This window comes from Lutra lutra, chromosome 3, assembly GCF_902655055.1.
Source record: "Lutra lutra chromosome 3, mLutLut1.2, whole genome shotgun sequence".
NCBI lineage: Eukaryota > Metazoa > Chordata > Mammalia > Carnivora > Mustelidae > Lutra > Lutra lutra.
Window position 1 is genome coordinate 11,987,055 of NC_062280.1, and position 19,581 is coordinate 12,006,635.

The 19,581-nt window shown below is 37.6% G+C and overlaps 1 protein-coding gene across 1 annotated transcript; it reads left to right on the forward strand.

Moving 5' to 3' along the window:
* Positions 1 to 51: 51 nt before the first annotated feature.
* Positions 52 to 17,508, forward strand: C3H2orf69 (chromosome 3 C2orf69 homolog). The gene is made up of 2 exons (XM_047720681.1): positions 52 to 530; positions 13,360 to 17,508. The coding sequence occupies exons 1-2, from the start codon at positions 189 to 191 to the stop codon at positions 14,185 to 14,187; spliced, it is 1,170 nt and encodes a 389-aa protein (XP_047576637.1). The 5' UTR covers positions 52 to 188; the 3' UTR covers positions 14,188 to 17,508.
* The last annotated feature ends 2,073 nt before the right edge of the window (positions 17,509 to 19,581 follow it).

Genomic DNA, 19,581 nt, shown 5'->3' on the forward strand with positions numbered 1-19,581 from the left:
CCGAGTCCAATTTCTCGTACATCCCTCCCTCCCTTACGCACGCTGCGCGCGGACGCCGGCCTCTGACGCCGTCGTCGCCCCGGCGCCGCGTCCCGCCCTGGCCGCTCCCGCGGACCGTTGGGCGGCCTGCCCAAGTCCCTCCTTCGGGACCTCCCCCCGCCCCTGAACCGCTCTCGCGGCAGCGACCCATGTGGGAGTTCAGGCTCCTGCGGTCGCCGGCGCCGCTGCTGCTCCTCCTGCCGCAGCTCAGCCTCGGAATCGCCGCGTCCCGTTCGCAGGCCGAAACCATGAACCTGGGCGGCGGTGGCGGCGCGCGGTGCTCCTCCTCGGCGGAGGGGCGCCGGCCTCAGTGCCTGCAGCTGTCCACGGTGCCGGGAGCTGACCCGCAGCGCAGCAACGAGTTGCTCCTGCTGGCGGCGGAGACGGCGGGGGAGGGACCGGAACGGCGCGCCCTGTCTGGGGAGCGGGCGAAGGAGGAGCCGCAGCCAGCGCCCCAGCATCACGTACTCTATTTCCCCGGGGATGTGCAGGTAACCTGGGGCCTGCCTGGACACCTGTTCCCTCCCCGTGTGCATATGCGAATTCCCTCAGTTTCTCCCTTGCACTAGTGCCGGGTTCCTCGCCTCCCCTGAACACACCCACACATGCGCTCACAGCGTGGCTCTTGAGTTACTCCACGAAATCCAAAACCGCCCCTGCCACGCCCCTGACCCTCTGCTTTTGCAGCCCGGGAGGGAAGGTGTCCTTGGAGGGTTACGACCGACCTCGGAAGAGCCAGCTGTTCGTCCGGGCTTGGGCGGGGGTGGGGGTGATTTTGAGACCGAACGAATGAGGCAGGCACATCATGTGTGTTCATTCTTCAACTTGGTTTCTCCGAGGTGCGCGCGCGTACATGTGTGTTAGGAGACGGGATGGCTCTCAGATTAGCACGCAGTGTTCCGAAAACGCTGGCAGTAACTAAAAAGCAAACAAGTAAAAAAAAAAAAAAAAAAAAAAAAAAAAAAATTATAAGGATGACACTTTTTAGTAACCCTAGAAAAGGCAAAGGGGTGGGTGGAAGAAAAGGGTCATTAATTGCTAAGCATGTCAGTGTTTTGTGCTCACCTAAATTCTGTACTTTTGTATGTGATTTTATCTTTATTATTAATTTTATATCTTCAAATATTCGTGGATGTATTGTCCTGCAAAGCTGGGTCTTAATTTAGATCTTAATCCAGAACTCTGTTGCCTTATATGTTAGCCATTAGTTATATGTGGCTATTTAAATGAAATTTAAAAATCCAGTTCGTCAGTTGTACTAGCAGCATTTCAAGTGCTTAGGAGCATCTGAGGTCTGTGTGTGCCCTAATGGACGGCGCAGATACAGAGCATTTTCACAGAACATTTGGATCATCACGGAAAGTTTTGTTGAGTAGTGCTGGTGTGGACAGGGAAAGCTCAAATGTGGCTAGATGTGTTTCTTATACCGTGAAACAGTATTAGTTTATTGTTTTTGAAATTGTTGCTTAAAAATGATACAGTTACAAACTTTGTGCCCTGTGTCCAATGTTGATTAAGAGATATGTAGTTTTTTTCTCTTGTTCTTAAAATAATTAACTGGGCTGATGGCTGATAACAACTATGAAAAAACTAGTATTTGGATTTGAGAGAAGGTACTTACTCAGTTAATGCTCTGTTGCTCAGTGTGGGAAAACAGGATGACATTACTCATGGCCACTTGCAGAGATCTGAGGAATAGCTCGGGTGTGCATCTGTAATGATGATGATGATGGTGATGATAGTAATGGTAACTAACCTTTATTGAGCACCTACTAAATGTTTATAAAGTGTGACAACCAGAATACAATGCAGGTCTAAAAAGTCTAAATATACTTAGAGTCATATCTCCTTTTGTTTTGACATCATCCATTTCCTTATGTAGCCTGAGATTCCATTAGCTTTTTGGACAGTGATAGAGTGTTTTGTGCAGAGTATGAAGTGCTTTAAAAACCCAGGTCCTTTAAAGATAATGCATCAGAAGGCTTTGGCCAGATTGCCTAGGGTTGAACCCTGATTCTGCACTTTTTAGCTATGAATTCTCCGGCCAATTGCGGCTACCTCAACTATAAAATAGGAATAATAATTTATAGAATATCAGTGAGGACTAAATATGTGAACACCTGATGAGTGACAGTTCCTTCTCATCTTTCTGATCACCTTTTTTATTGGGCTACCCTAGTGCTCAGTTTGTGGACTTTTCTCTTCTGCCTTTACTCCCTTAGTGATCTCTTTGAGTCTTGTAATTTTACATTCTACCTGTACTCCGATGACCTTCAGCATTTGTGTATCTAGCCTATGTAGGTTCCTGGAACCTTAGGCTTAACCTATTGCATGCACAATATTTCCTTTTGGATAGTTAATAGATATCTCAAACTAAAATCTCTGGATCTTTGCTTTTAAATCTGTTCTTCCTTCAGTCTTCCTCATCTCAGTTAATGGAAATTCTTTTTTAGTTGCTGAAGTTAGAAATCTTGAAGTTATCTGTTAGTAACCTCTCTTTCACACCTCATACCTCCATCAAAAAATAAAGTTGCTTCCCCTTCTAAATCTTTCTGGAAGTGATCAGATGAGTCAGTTTAAAAGTTAAGTCCAGTTATGCCACACCACTGCTCAAAACTCTGCAGTAGCTTCCCAAATCACTCAGAGTAAAAACCAGAGAATCTTGATGTTTTGAAGGGCTCTTCACTGTCTTCACCTTTTCCCACTCTGTTGCTTTTCTGTCTCCTTTTTCTGTTTTACTCTGCCCTAGCAGCGGTATTCATATTTTTCATGGTAGATACACTTTACCTCAGAAGCTTTGCACATACTGCCCCGAAAATCTTCCTGCAGATATCTATAGGATTCATTACCTCACCTGTTTTGAGTCTGTTCAAAAGTTGCATTCACAGTGAGGCCTTTTCTGACCACCCTATTTAGTAATCAGATGTATCCACAGGATCCCTGTCAGCTTTTCTCTTTTATTTTTACCCATTTCATTTACTGTATTAGTCATTTTAGTTTTTGTCTGTCTTCCAGCACTACAGTATAAGCTTCATGTCTGTTTTTTTCACTAATACATCTGTGTGAATAGATACATGCCAGTGAATGGCATGTAGTAGGTGTTCAATATGTAACTTGTTGAATGAATGAATGAATATATGTAAGTTGCTTTGAGCAGTGCTCAAAGTGCTTGATAAATTTTGGCTATTGTATGAAATGCTTTGGGCTCACATTTCCTCATTTATATCTTTGTACTTGATATTTATGATCTTCGTGTTCATCCTTGTGAAATTTACTGTTAAATACAGCTCGTCTTATTAGTGTATCAAATCTTTTATAGAACCATTATTCTGGTTATATCATATGTAGAGTAAATAAGTATACTTTGTGTATCTTTATTCTTAATTTGGAGAAATACTGAACAGAAGTGGGCCAACAGAACTTTGTAGGGTACCATTAGAAGATTTACCTCACGTTAACACCAGTTTATTATTTGGTATCAGTTAGATCTAGTTGTCTGTCATTTTAAATTTTAATTACCATTGCTTTCTCTTTTTTTTTTTTTAAGATTTTATTTATTTATTTGGCAGACAGAGATGACAAGTAGGCAGAGAGGCAGGCGGCGGGGTGGGGGGGGGAGACTGGCTCCCCACTGAGCAGAGAGACCAAGGCAGGGCTCGATCCCAGGACCCTGGGATCATGACCTGAGCCGGAGGCAGAGGCTTTAACCCACTGAGCCACCCAGGCACCCCTTACCATTGCTTTCTTGATGTTCCTTTTGCAATCATTTTTTTCTTGTTGTGTGTCCTTTTTTATTCTGTACTTATTATTTTTTCATTTGAGTTAACAGATGAGCTGAGAACATAGTAATTCATATTTCTTAAAGTACTTTGATTTTTTTAATCCATCAGTAATGATTTTGGAGGAGGGGAGTCAGGATTTTTTTAAATAGGTGCTTTCCAATTTTCTCGAGTTATCTTGCTTTTAAATAAAAGCCTCAGGATATAAAGTTATACTTATCTCTCTTTTTAATTTTTTTTATTTTTATTTTTTTTTTAAAGATTTTATTTATTTATTTGAGAGAGAGACAGTGAGAGAGAGCATGAGCTAGGAGAAGGTCAGAGGGAGAAGCAGACTCCCCATGGAGCTGGGAGCCCGATGTGGGACTCGATCCTGGGATTCCGGGATCATGACCTGAGCCGAAGGCAGTCGTCCAACCAACTGAGCCACCCAGGCGTCCCTTATCTCTCTTTTTTAAAGTATAAACTTACACTTTGATGAATTTTGACAGATGTTTTAATTATGTAACCAATGCCACAGTGATCTTATACAACATCTCCATCACCCTAAACAGGACCCTTGTGCCCCACTTTTGTCTTTTTTCTCAGCCCCAGGCAACCAGTGACCTTTTTTTCACTATAGTTTTACCTTTTCTAGATTTTCATGAATTTGGAATCCTAGTATGTGGTCTTGTGTCTGGCTTCTTTCACTAGTATATAATGCTTTGAAATTCATTCTTACTGTTGCCTGTATCAATAATATGTTCCTTTTTATTGCTAAGTAGTTTTCTATGTATGGATATACAGTTTGTTTACTCATTTAGCACTTGGTGAATATTTGGGTCATTTCCAGTTTTACTTTTAAAAAATTTTTGTTTTCCTAAAGGCTAGGGTATATAGATGATTGTGCCCTAAGTGTATGTCCTGGTGAGTAAAGACTCACTTCTCCTGTGTCATGCCTTTACTACTCACACTACTGCCACACTCATAACACTCCTGAAACCTAATATGTGGGTTTTTCCCCATACCAGGTAATGCTCCGCGACACCAGCTGGGTATCCCAGTACTTAATTCTGACAGTATCTACCTGTGGTTTTTGTCACATTTCACAAGTTAAGAGCTCAGTCCCACAAGACTGCCCCCCACTTCAGATGCCATTCGCAAGTCCCAGGTTGTCATCTGTGCTGCTGCTGACTGGCTATAAATTGGGATTGCCATGATGCCCTCCTTGGGTTCAGTTAATCTGCAAGAGTGACTCATAGAACTTAGGGAAACAGTGTGTTTACTATTTACCCACTCTCTATGAAAGGATGTGATAAAGAATACAGATGAATATCTAGATGGAAGAGGAGATGCATACGGTATGTGGGAAGGGGTATGGACCTTCCAAAGCTCGCTCTCCGCACACCACTCTCCTAGCACCTCCGTGTGTTCACCAACCTAGAAGTTAGTAGAACCCATACTTTGCGGATTTTTTATGGAGGCTTCATTGCATAGTCACAGTCAATCATTAACTTCCATTTCCAGTCCCTCTTTGGAGAATGGAGAGTGGGACAGAAAGTTTCAAACTTCTAATCATGTCTTGGTCTTTCTGGTTGACCAGTTCCTATCCAGGAGCCCACCAAGAGTTACCTCATTAGAACAAAGATGTTCCTGTCACCCAGGAAATTCCAAGGGTTTTAGGAGCTCTGTGCCAGGAACAGGAGCAGATGAAAATATATGTATTCTATTATTTCACACTTGATCTTGTGCCCCGGGGCTTCCTGTGCTCTTGTCAGACAGCCTTCTTAGGCTGCATCCTGTTATAGTCCTTCTAGCTTGCTTACTTGGGATGTCTACTGTATGCTCAGCAGAGGTGCCCCCTCCCTCCTTTTTTCGGTGGAAGTACAGCTCATATCCAATATAGTTATCCTTGCTCTGCTATAAGACTATTCCACCTAGCTTGAAACTTAATCACGAATGTTTCCAAACTGTTGGAGACACATGCACGTCCAGTTTTCCTAAGAATCTTTTGTAGCCTTACTTTAGAAGCAGTATGGGGTGGGCCTGTAACTTTTTGCAGGTCAGCAAGCATCTTCCTGTGAATAAGCACCCCTTAATCTCTCCAAGAGATTCTTTGGCCACTTGCCTCACTGGTGTTGAGAAGCATCATACCACCCCCCCCGCCCCAAGCATTCCGCACTACAAGGCAAATAAGTACATTACATTCCCAATTGGGATGAAAATTCTCAAATGGAAATACTCTCTTTCTATCGTCTTACCCTCTTCTGTAGAGTGGCCCTGGGTAATAGCCAGAGTTCCAGAAACAGTTTTGGCCAGCTGTTAGTGAGTCCTAGGGGATGTCCTGTGTTTCTTTTTAGAATATGGGAGTATTTATCCACTGTTTTGAGATCTGGGTTTTGATACAACAGTGACAGTACTATTTTTATATTTTAGTGCACACAGTTCCTTAGTATAAATATTTTTCCCCTCTGATCATGTAACCTGGGGCTAATCAAAGAAAATATCAAGTTTTTAGATTACCTCCTATGTGGTAGAGGCTAAACTGAGAATTGTAGACTCTTGAGTTCATTTTGGCTCATTAACTAAATAACTATAATAGAAGTAACTATTCAGTTTCTAGCACCTCAGTCTCCTTAGCTATAAGAAGGATTTAGATGAGCCCTTTGAGATCTAAGCTCCTGTTTTGATTTTATATCACAAATATGAATGTGCAAAGGGCAGTAGCAGAATCCATAAAAAGTTAAATGATAGCCTTCTGGGAGTAAGTATTTTTTTAACATATATGACAAACTGTTAATATTAATGAGATTATGAACTATTAAGAAGGACTTGAGGGGCGCCTGGGTGGCTCAGTGGGTTAAGCCGCTGCCTTCGGCTCAGGTCATGATCCCAGGTCCTGGGTTCAAGCCCCACATCGGGCTTTCTGCTCAGCGGGGAGCCTGGGCTTCCTCCTCTCTCTCTGCCTGCCTCTCTGCCTACTTGTGATTTCTCTCTGTCAAATAAATAAATAAAATCTAAAAAAAAAAAAAAAAAAAAAAAGAAGGACTTGAACATCTAACTGGGAAAATTTTAAAGGATATGAACAGAGGATGAATAAAAGAAAAAAAAAGAAAATTGCCAATAAACAACCAGCTTAGGAATCAAAACATGCAAATTAAATCAGAAGTAAAGTATTTTATCATAGTAGTGAAGATTTTTAAAAAATTAATGCTAATAGCCAGTGTGGGTAATGTGGGTAAATTCTTGTATACTTCCAGTGAGATTGGAAATTGATATTAATCTTTTTGATGGGAAGTCTAAAAATTATACATATCTATATTGATTGATTTGGAACCAAGCCTGTAATATATTATTAAGTGAAAACTATGTATAAGCTTGTTGAGGGAGAAGTAAGAATGCTGTCTTAAATACATATTTACAAATGTGTGTGTATACTGAAGAAAACTGGAATGCTAGACTCAAATTTTAATAATGATTATTTCTAATTGATGGTTTTATGGATGGCTTTTCTGTCTTCCTTATACCTTTGTATATAAACTAGTTTTGTAGTTAGTATTACTTTCATTAGTTTTAAGATTTTTAATAGAAAAATATGTGTATTATTAAAAATTAAGTTTATTTAAGGTTATACATTGAAAAGTATAACCTTTTCATTCCAGTCTCTCCTGTCTCCCATTTCTCTTTCCCAAGGCTACCACTGTTGCTGATTTATGTGTTCTTCCACAGACATTCTGTGCTGATGCAAACTTTTTTTTTTAAGATTTATTTCTTTATTTCTTTATTTGAGAGAGTGAGAGTGCACACGCAAGCGTGCCCACTCAGGGGATGTGGTACAGAAAAGGTGGAGCCTGACTTGGAGCTGATCTCAGGACCTGAAATCATGACCTTAGTGGAATCAAGACACGGACCCTCAACCGACTGATCCACCACGGTGCCCTACAAACTTTTTTTTTTTCTTTCTTTTTTTTTTTTTAAACACATAGCTTACAGGGTTTTTTTAGCCCTTATTTTACAATGCATATGAGTACTTGTAGACCTGCTTCATTCTTCTGAAACAGAAATAACCTTATACATGCTTATTTATTTATGCATATGTGCAAGTATATCACTGAGATAAATTCCTAGAAGTGGAATCACTAGGTCAAAAGAGAAGTACATGTAAAATTGTTCAACATAGATAGTATATGGCTGTTAGAAATAAAGGAAAATCACAACTCTGTTTCTCTTTCTCTCATACCCTATATCCAGTCAATCAGCAAATGCTGCTGACTCTACTTTCAAAATATAGTCAGAGTCTGACCACTTCTTACCACTTTAATTTCTACTACCACTCTTGTTCAAGCTGACTTTTCTCGTCAGGATTATACTTCAGGAACCTTCTACTGGTCTTCCTGTTTCGGCTCCTGACCCTTCAACATAGGAGCAAGAGTAATCTTTCAAAACAAATTAAATCAGCCCTGTGCTCTGAGCAAAGGCCAAAGTCCTCACACCTCCCCCTCTCCCCAACAAACTCTCTGGCCTTGGTGATTACTTTTTTTTTTTTTTTTTTTTTTTTGATTTTCTTTATTTGACACACACAGAGAGAAAGAGTGCACAGGCACAAGCAGTGGAGGCAGGCAGAGGGAGAGGGAAAAACAAGCTCCCCGCTGAGCAGAGAGCCTGATGGCCAGGCTCCATGACCTGAGCTGCAGGGATGCCTAACAGACTGAGCCACCCGGGTGCCCCCACTTTATTTTTGTTCATACCTCAGGAGCTACTCCAGTCTCACTGCTGTATCTTGGCTGTCCCAGACATGCTTCTGCTTCAGGGCCTTGTGGTTCCTTATGCCTGAAATAGCATGACTGACTTGCTTGGTTCCTTCAGGTACTTCTCAGCTATGGTATTATTGGAGACCACCCTGGGTTTCATATAATCTTCTATCCTCTCCAAAATCTTGTATCTCTTTTGCCCTGCTTTAAAAAAAATTATACTCCATTGCATTTATTTATTTACTTTTATTTTATTTTTTTTCGGTGTTCCAAGATTCATTGTTCATGCACCACATCTGTTGCTCCATGCAATACGGACCCTCCTTAATGTCCACCACCAGGCTTACCCTTCCCCCACCACAAAACCCTCAGTTTGTTTCTCAGAGTCCACAGTCTCTCATGGTTTGTCTCCCCCTCCAATTTCCCCCAACTCACTTCTCTCCATCTCCCTTATGTCCTTCAGGTTATTCCTTATGCTCCACAAGTAAGTGAAACCATATGATAATTGACTTTCTAATTGACTTATTTCACTCAGCATAATCTCCTCCAGTCCCATCCATGTTGATACAAAAGTTGGGTATTCATCCTTTCTGATGGAGGCATAATACTCCATTGTATATATGGACCATATCTTCTTTATCCATTCGTCTATTGAAGGGCATCTTGGCTCTTTCCACAGTTTGGTGACTGTGGCCATTGCTGCTATGAAAATTGGGGTATGGATGGCCCTTCTTTTCACTACATCTGTATCCTTGGGGTAAATACCCAGTAGTGCAATTGCAGGGTCATAGGGTAGCTCTATTTTTAATTTCTTGAGGAATCTCCACACTGTTTTCTAAAGTGGCTATACCAACTTGCATTCCCACCAACAGTGTAAGAAGGTTCCCCTTTCTCTACATCCTCTCCAACATTTACTATTTACTGTCTTGTTGATTTTGGCCATTCTAACTGGTGTAAGGTGGTATCTCAATGTGTTTTTGTTTTTTTTTTAAGATTTAATTTATTTATTTGACAGAGAGAGAGATCACAAGTAAGCAGAGAGGCAGGTTGAGGGGTGGGGGGTTAAGCAGGTTCCCAGCTGAGCAGAGAGCCCGATGTGGGCCTCGATCCCAGGACCCTGAGACCATGACCTGAGCTGAAGGCAGAGGCTTAGCCCACTGAGCCACCCAGGTGCCCTCAATGTGGTTTTGATTTGAATCTCCCTGATTGCTAATGATGATGAACATTTTTTCATGTGTCTGTTAGCCATTTGTATGTCTTTTTTGGAGAAGTGTCTGTTCATGTCTTCTGCCCATTTTTTGACATGATTATATCTTGTGTGTGTTGAGTTTGAGGAGTTCTTTATAGATCTTGGATATCAGCCCTTTGTCTGTAGTGTCATTTGCCAATATCTGCTCCCATTCCATGGGTTGCTTCTTTGTTGACTGTTTCCTTTGCTGTGCAGAAGCTTTTGGTCTTGAAGTCCCAAAAGTTCATTTTCTCTTTTGTTTCCTTTGCCTTTGGAGACATGTCTTGAAAGAAGTTGCCGTGGCCAATGTGGAGGAGGTTATTGCCTATGTTCTCCTCTAAGACTTTGATAGATTCCTGCCTCACGTTGAGGTCTTTTATCCATTTCAAGTTTATCTTTGTTATGGTGTAAGAGAATGGGTTGAGTTTCATTCTCCTAGTTGTCCAGTTTTCCCAGCACCATTATTGAAGAGACTCTCTTTTTCCCACTGTATATTTTTTCCTGCTTTGTTGAAGATTAGTTGACCATAGAGTTGAGGGTCCATATCTGGGCTCTCTACTCTGTTCTACAGGTCTGTGTGTCTGTTTTTGAGCAGGTACCATGCTGTCTTGGTGATCACAGCTTTGTATTAAAGCTTGAAATCAGGCAATGTGATGCCCCCAGTTTTGTTTTTCTTTTTCAACATTTCCTTAGCAGTTCGGGGTCTCTTCTGGTTCTATACAAATTTTAGGATTGTTTGTTCCAGCTCTTAGAAAAATGCTGGTGGAATTTTGACTGGGGTGGCATTGAAAGTATAGATTGCTCTAGGCAATATAGACATTTTAACAAACTCTCTCTTAGCAGATGACATGATACTTTATATGGAAAACCCAAAAGACTCCACCCCCAAACTACTGGAACTCATATAGCAATTCAGTAATGTGGTAGAATATAAAATCAGTGTACAGAAATCACTTGCTTTCTTATACACTAACTGTAAAAATATAGAAAGGGAAATTAGAGAATCGATTCCATTTACTATAGCACCAAGAACCATAGATACCTGGGAATAAACCTAACCAAAGAGGTAAAAGATCTGTACTCAAGGAACTACAGAACATTCATGAAAGAAATTGAAGAAGACACAAAAAGATGGAAAAGCATTCCATGCTCATGGATTGGAAGAATAAGCATTGTTAAAATGTCTCCATTGCATTAATTGCCATCTTAATATTTCGTGCTGTCTGTTAGCCACTTGTGGCTAACGATCACTTGAAATGCTAGTCTAATCAAGGATTTCAATTTTTAATTATATTTAACTTTAAATTTAAGTCTAAAAACTGATAGTTCAGTTCCTAAAAAACTTTTAAGTATATTTGAACAACTTGGATATGTGAATCTACTTTTTCAACTGTAAATTTTATGAAATCTAAATTCAGATCCAGTAGTTCCAGTGAAAATTTACCATTCAAATTGAGATGTGCTTTAAGTATAAACACACACAGGATTTCAAAGACTTAGAAAAAGGAATATGATAATCTCTCATTGGTTTTTTTTACATTGGTTACAAGTTTAAATTATAATACTTTGATATATTGGGCTCAATAACATATTATTCAGAGTAGTTTCACCTGTTAACTTCTTACTTTGTAAAATGTAGCTACTTGAAAATTTTATGTGGAGCATGCTATATTTCTGTTGGACAGAGTTGCTCTGTTTACTTTGTATCTCTGTACTAGAATGTAAGCTAGAATGTTTACTTTGTATCTCTGTACTAGAACGTAAGCTCTGTGGGGGTAGGGGTGTAGTCTGTTCTGATCCATACCCAATCAGTAGGTATCCAGTAAATCTCATAGAATAAATTTGAATGATTTTCCCCCTTTTAAAAATAGCTGCTGTGAATATAAATAGAAAGGAAAAAAATTTATATGCATATCCTAGAACCTATATAAAAAGTTATTAATATATATAGAATGCTCCTAAATAAATAAGATCCGAATAAAAAAGGTCCAAAGTTATGAACAGACACAAATAGAAATCCAGGCGGCTAATAAATATATAAACAAATTATAACGTCATTCAAATCTTCGGTAAGTCCAAATTAGAATAAGCTATCCTTTGCATAAGAAATTGAATGAAGATATAAGAATTATACATACCTCTCTGGAAGATAGCGTTGTAGTCTATGTAACTAATCTTAAATTACGAGTATTCTTTGACCCAGTTTTTCCATTTCCAGGAATTTATTTTTATTTATTTATTTTAAGAAGATGTTATTTATTTACAGAGAGAGAGCTGGGGAAGGGCCAGAGGGAGAGAATCTCAGGCAGGCTGCCCATCCACCACAGAGCCCATGCAGGGCTTGATCTCATGACTCTGAGATGATACCGGCACCAAAATCAAGAGTCCAACACTTAACTGATTGAGCCACCCAGGCGCCCCATATCCAGAAATTTATTTTTATTGATGTAATCATAGATACATAAAAAGATTTTTCTAGAATGTTCATTGCAGTTTTGCACACTTTTGACCCTTGAACAATTTAGGGTCTAGGGGCACTGACTCCCACACAGATAAAAATCTACATGTAACTTTTGATTCCCCCAAATCTTAACTACCTGATAGCCCGTTGTCTGCTGGAAGCCGTTCTCATAATGTAAACAGTCAATTAACATATATTTTGTATGTTCTATGTATCATATACTTTATTCTTAAAGTAACATTTTTCTTAAAATATTATTATGCAGGCACCTGGCTGGCTTAGTTTGGTGGAGCATGGGACTCTTGATCTCAGGGCTGTGGGTTCAAGCCCCACACTGGGTGCAAAGATTGTTTAAAAATAAAATCTTTAAAAAATGTTATTAAGAAAATCATAAGAGAAAATACATTTACAGTATTATGATTACTTATAGGAAAAAACTCACTTGTAAGTGATTTGCATAGTTCAAAGCCATGTTCTTCAAGGGTCAACTGTAAATATCAAAATTAAGATCAAACTTAGTATTTAGGTTGTTAGAGTAATCCAAAAGGGAGGGTTCAAGATAGCAGCTTTAATGGGAAAGTATTTTAAAGTTCTGGATTGGTCGAAAGTCTGTTTAATAAACCAGGGTCCTGGGATCAAGCTCCATGTCAGGCTTCCTGCTCATTGGGGAGCCTGCTTCTCTCTCCCTATGCTCTTACATTCTCTCTCTCTCTCCTTCTCAAATTTAAAAAAAAAAAAAAAACCTTAAAAAAATAATAAACCAATTTTTATTTTCAGTTAATGTGTTAAGAATAGGAGATTGTATGTATACTAAATAAAATTTATTTTCAAATATAATCCTTTTAAAGTAAGTTTTATTTTTAAATTTCTACTGTTTAGCTATATCTTATAACCTGTCTTTTGACAGGTTATAAGGATTTTAGGTTTAAGCTGAAGAAATTATTTGTTTAGAGTCTTATTATCAGAAAGTAATGATGGATTTATAGTTTCCATTTCTAGTACATTAACCATTGGCCATATAACATCCCAATTTCCTCCACAATAAAAATAGGAAACTGTTGTGTGGAAATAATTTTATATAAATGTGTATTTAATGCTTGTTTCATCTTTCTTACCTTTCAGAATTACCATGAAATTATGACTCGCCATCCTGAGAATTATCAGTGGGAAAACTGGAGTCTAGAAAATGTTGCCACCATTTTAGCCCACCGGTTCCCCAATAGTTATATTTGGGTGATAAAGTGTTCCCGAATGCATTTGCACAAATTCAGCTGCTATGACAATTTTGTGAAAAGTAATATGTTTGGTGCTCCAGAACACAATACTGACTTTGGAGCTTTTAAGCACCTTTATATGTTATTAGTTAATGCTTTTAACTTAAGTCAGAACAGTTTGTTATCAAAGAAGAATGTGAAAGATTTGAATAAGGACTCCAGAGCATCTAATTGCAGATCCAGTTCTTCTCACACTACTAATGGTTGCCAGGGAGAAAAAGAGAGGACCTGTGAAAAATCTGATGAGTCCACCGTAAGTTTTTACCCACCATCACTAAATGGTGCTTCTTTTACTTTGATTGGATTCAGTAAAGGTTGTGTTGTTTTGAATCAATTGCTTTTTGAATTAAAAGAAGCCAAGAAAGACAAGAACATAGATGCTTTTATCAAAAGCATAAGAACAATGTACTGGCTGGATGGCGGTCATTCTGGAGGAAGCAATACTTGGGTTACTTATCCAGAAGTCTTGAAAGAATTTGCACAAACAGGGATTATTGTTCATACCCATGTAACACCTTACCAAGTATGTGATCCAATGAGATCTTGGATTGGAAAGGAGCACAAAAAATTTGTTCAGATTCTTGGAGATTTTGGTATGCAGGTGACTAGCCAAATTCATTTTGCAAAGGAAGCTCCTTCCATAGAGAATCACTTCAGGGTTCATGAAGTATTTTGAGACTACAAGAATATTAATGTATGTGTTCAGTGGAAGAGCAAAAGCACTTTGGGTGTTATAAATTCAGATAATGAGATATAATTCATAGATGCACTGTCAGTTTTTTTGGGGAGGGGGCGGGGGGAGGAAGCACACATTCCTAAAATGAGTGTAATGTGCAATAGTATTCCTTGCTTGTGAATGTGAACAGTTTTTACTTCAGAATGGGTTAGAAGTAATTCATTTGCAAAGTAAAAGATGTTTGTGATGATCCTAAAAGGAGGATCATCCTTAAGAATGAAAGTTACGATATAGTCCTTAGAAAAGGTAATGAAAGTTGTTATTGTTGGAAGTAGTTTATTTTCTGAGTACTGTTTGGAACTAATTTTGGTGACACTAACAGTAATTAGTTATTTGGCACTCAAAACTCCCCATTTCTCATCAAATAGAGCAAAGGCACACTGATGTTTTCCATAATTTTAGAATTAACTATACCCTGCCTCTTATATTTTATCAACTCCTAGTCATTCTTTAATGTGCCATCAAGAGTTTTTTTCTTAGGAGTCAAAATATATTTGTTTCCAAATTTCCAAGAACATGCAGTAGTGTATAGTAGGTTTTTAAAATCATTACACTTAAGGACTATGGCTTAATTTTTGACAACTTTTAGATATTTTGGATTTCTTGACTCTTGGCCAAAAACCAGTTCTTTTGAAAAAGTGTTTTAAATTGAATGTAATTAGGTATATTGGGTAAAAATAACGCTACAGATTTTTATCAAATTGGTCTTTTGAAAGAGATCAGCTTAGGTGAAATAAATGTGTAACACTTTATTTGTTACTGCTCTATTGAAAAGGAGACAGATTCTATAGATCTAAGTCAGTGTTTCTCCAGAAGCATGATTTTATCTGCCAAAAGAAAGCAGCTCTCTTTGGCCAAAATGCAAAATTATATTGCTATAAGAAAAGTTACAGGCAAAGTTTGAAGACACAAATGATTTAATTTTGGCTCAAAAACTGAATTTGCTTAACACTGCTACATAATTTGGGTGAGGTTTCCTTCTGCTTGTTTTTCTTGACCTAGATAAATACATTTTGAGAAACCAAGATCTAATGAATATCAACCAACATTAATAGCTGTGTGATTACAATAAAAGGTAAACACTTTATTAATAATAATTAGCTTTTGCAGGTCATGAAATAATTAAGCAGGGAAGTAACATTGCTGCTTTCAGACTGAAAAAAAAAAAAAAGACACTGAAGCTTAATATCTTAATAACCCAGAGGACCTAAATTTATAAAATATAGAATTAAAATGTTAATCTCTTGGTTTCTTCCCAGAATTATATTTTAATGACTCTATAATACATTCCAAATATTCAGACTTATAAGAATTCTTACTCACCAAATGCTTAAAAATAACAACCCTTAATTCTATAAAGTACAGAATAGTATCTCTCAATTTTTTTAAGGACAAGTTAGTTTATATTGCTTCAGTTTCTTTAAATACCTGTTTCTTTTGAGACCAAAAATTCCCAACAAGGAGACAAATCCTGATGCTAGCTAGCATTTTATTACCTAAACCTAAAGTACCATGCCTGGATGGCTTCTTTCACTGTTTAATAATCCTTGGTTAAATTCATGTGAATCTAATGTTAAATAGCTAAGGTAGTGAATGCACTAATGGGGGGAAGGCAGGAAAGGCACTTATTTTTATAGGATTAACTAAAATGGAAGAAGTAGGACTTTTTGCAGAAGAGTTCACTGAAAAAATCTGAGGTATTTAAAAATCTGCGTTCTTTAGCTATCTTGTCATGTGACTGCTTACTTACATTTGTCTGTCCAATGGATATGAAGAATAACTCACTGGACACCTGGAACCGCCACTGCGGCAAAGTGAGAGTGTTGAAAGTAGAAGTCTTTTCTTGAATGAAAATATATTCCAGCTGATCCATCTTCAAATAGTTTAAGACTTCAAATTTGTCTTCTCTACATTTGTTTAAAACTATTGTAAATGTTAGTGTATCCTTCTGGACTGTGCCTTTGTGTTTGTGTCAAGAGAGTCAACTAAGTCCTACAGATAATGTGAAAGTTGTTACCGCCACAGCATGAATGTACAATTGTATTAAATTTAATCCGGAGAAGTCTGTTTGGATGTGCTTTATGTTACCAGATTTGTTAAAACTTCAGATTGTTACTTGGAAGGAAGCTATTTCTTTCCACTTTGCCAGTTTAGGTTTATGTATGTTTTCATTAACCCTCCATGTTTTTTCATATGAGCAACTTTGAACCTTCCCTTGTAAAAATACATTTCTTCTCACCTTTAAATTGTCCCACAAAAATTCACTTTATTTCCATTTCTTCTTTTAAATTTCTTGGGAGAAAAAAAAATTGCTCAAAAATAAGTTTTTTCCTTTTATGTGCTAATCCTTTCAGGTATCTGTATTCCTTTTGCTGTCATTAAGAGACTTAGTTAGAATATGGTGTGGTCTGTTTTTCATTTCATTCATCTAATATCTAAGCACCTACCAAAGGTAAGAAAGATCTAGACACAGACAAAACAGTCCCAAGCATTTGAGTATAGAAATGTGTAATAGACTAAGGCTTAAAAGAACTATTCTGTTAGACTTCATTAAAGGCTTTTAAGAGAAACATGTTTTAAAGGATAAGATATATAAATAGACCTTATCTGTAAATTCAGGTTGGTCTTTACAAAGGCAGAGACCCAGCAGCTCTTAGTGGTAGAGATGTGCGGTCACTTAAGGATGGTCATTTTAGTATCCCATTTAATGGAATTAAAAAAAAAAAAGAATACAACTTAGGTGTATTTAAAACACCCAAATAGTCATGGACTACATGCTTGAAATAAGACTTTAAGGTGGTATGAGGGATATGTGGGTGACTGCCAATCTACGTTAGTTCCTCCTCACTGCATTTTAGCACTGGAGGAAGGAGTCACAGCAGCACAGTTCCAACTCCATCCAGACCTGCATTCCAGCTTTCTGTGGGTTCCTTTTTTTTTTTTTTTTTGGTCAACTTCTTAGATGTCTGTTGGCAACTTTAGATAGGTGAGAGAAAAGACTCCCTACTAGACTCCCTACTAAGGTTCTTTCCAAATGTTCACATAGCTGCTGTTCAAAAGGATGGAAAGATACAAAATAAGCCTTGTTGACTTTATTTCCCTTTTTAAAAATACTTTATGAGTGACAAATTTTAAACTAATTACAGAATAAATAGAATTTCAGTGTAATTATATGCCAAGACACTTAATGTTCATGAAAAACTTTTATAGTCTACACATGTATTTTAAAGTTATCTTGAAAGAATGATACATAGAGGGACCCCCAAAAAAGGTCAAATAATACACAGCTGCAGATTCTAGTCTGCCTACCTAACTTGTCTAACTTCTCAGAGGCGATCATTATCATTGGTTTCTCATAAACGTATAGGTAAACGTATACGTATACAAATGTTTACTTACAGAATACCTTTGTTTTACACAAATGGCAGGATGCTATACCCAGTTTCCAACCTTTTTCTCATTTAATTACCTTGGAAAAATTTCTTGCCAATACTACAATACCTGTCTCATTCTTTGCATAGTATTCCATTTTTATATTACCCTTTGCTTTCTACTAGCTCATTAATCTTATTTTGTATCCCTTTGTCTTACGTTGTATCTTTTGTCTATGAGGAGCAGTGAGTTGCTTTGCTGGCAGAGGAAAAGAATTCCTTTGTGAATCAGGTCAAGCCCCCAAACCGTAGCCAAAAAACAACAGAGAGGTGAACTGCACCTAAGGGAGAAAGCGTGGAGAATGACTGATCTGGTCACAACTGTTAATTCCAGTTCTGTCACCCAGCTGTGTAAACCTGCACAATCACTTAAGCCATCTAGATTGATAAAATGATTTCTAAGATCCCTTTCAGCAATGAAGTTCTAAGATTTGGAATTCCTAAGAAGTTGTAGCTAACATATCCTGTTTAATATTTCATACATTAAAAACATCTCATTTTGTCTCAATCAGGTCAGCAAAAAAGATAAAATTATTTTGCATTTAAACACTCTACAGATTATAATCAAGGAAATAATTTTAAGGCTTCCCAAAGTGTTCGCTATTAGTGTTCTAGATATAATTTAATACTGCAACAAGAGCCATCTCGTCTGAAAGCTAGCATCAGCCATCAACTGTCCTTGCCCTGAATTACCTCTTTGTATTTCTGCAGCAAGCCCAAAAAGTACAAGTTTAAAGATGAGGAAAATAAGCTTCATAAAGATTAAGTTATTTAACTCACCTAAGGTCTTCCAGTTTGCTTCCCAAATAAACGGAATTAAAATGAATATTCATGGAAGATTATCTCAGTTTTACTTCCAAGTTTCTACATGACTCTGGATATATACTTTGTACTGATTCTCTTACTGGTTTTTAAAAAAAGAAAACCAAAAAGGAGGGTTTATTTAAAAGCTGACTGTAAGTACTGTTAAAGCTAACAGAGGTTTTATCTTTTTTTTTCTTCCCAAAGGAAAAAGAATCATTAAAGAATTTCTTTACTTAATCTAAGAAGTAACCAAAAATGAAAAAAAAAAACAATAATTAAATTGAATGTAACAATTCCTTTTCTAACAGACCATCTTTTCACTTTCTGACCTGAGTAACTTTAATCTCTCTTCCTAAAGACAACTAGGAAGTTCAAAATAACTTTTTATGTATTTTTCCTTTCTTATTTATTATATTGTTTTTAATACCTGAAATTGATCCAACTCCAAACATAGGATATGAATGGATGAATTATTTTAACAGAGAAAATTATTTTCTTCATAATTAAAATGCACCAACTTGATGTACTCAGATTACTTTAGATGAGCACATTTGCATTCAGTAAATATTTCTAGTCTTTCTTCAATGACATTGTAATAGATTACTAGGTGCATAACAAAGAATGGCACAGAAACACATACAATGGCTCATTGTCTTCAAGGATGACAACATTACTGGGATCTCTCCTGTATTTCTTCTTAAAAAAATAATTTCTCTAAAAAAGGGATAGGTGGAAAAGCATCTAGTGGGGAAAACTAACTGAAGTTTAGCTATAGGTATAAATTAAAATTAAGACAGATTTGAATATTTTCTGACATTGAAAAACTGAAAAAAGAGTCAGGACTGACATTGAGTGCCGAGAAAAACCAGGATCAGATTAAACATGTTTTGGATGAATCACAAAACTAATAATCCAAATCACTATCATCTGATCCAATCGTTCTAATCCTGATTATACATCAAAACCTATGAGGTTTACCAAATACAGATACTATACCAAACCCCAAATATACTAAAATCAAAATCTACAAAGTTGGGGCCTAGACATCTGTGTTTTTAAAAAGCTCAAAAGGGGGTGCCTGGGTGGCTCAGTCAGTCAT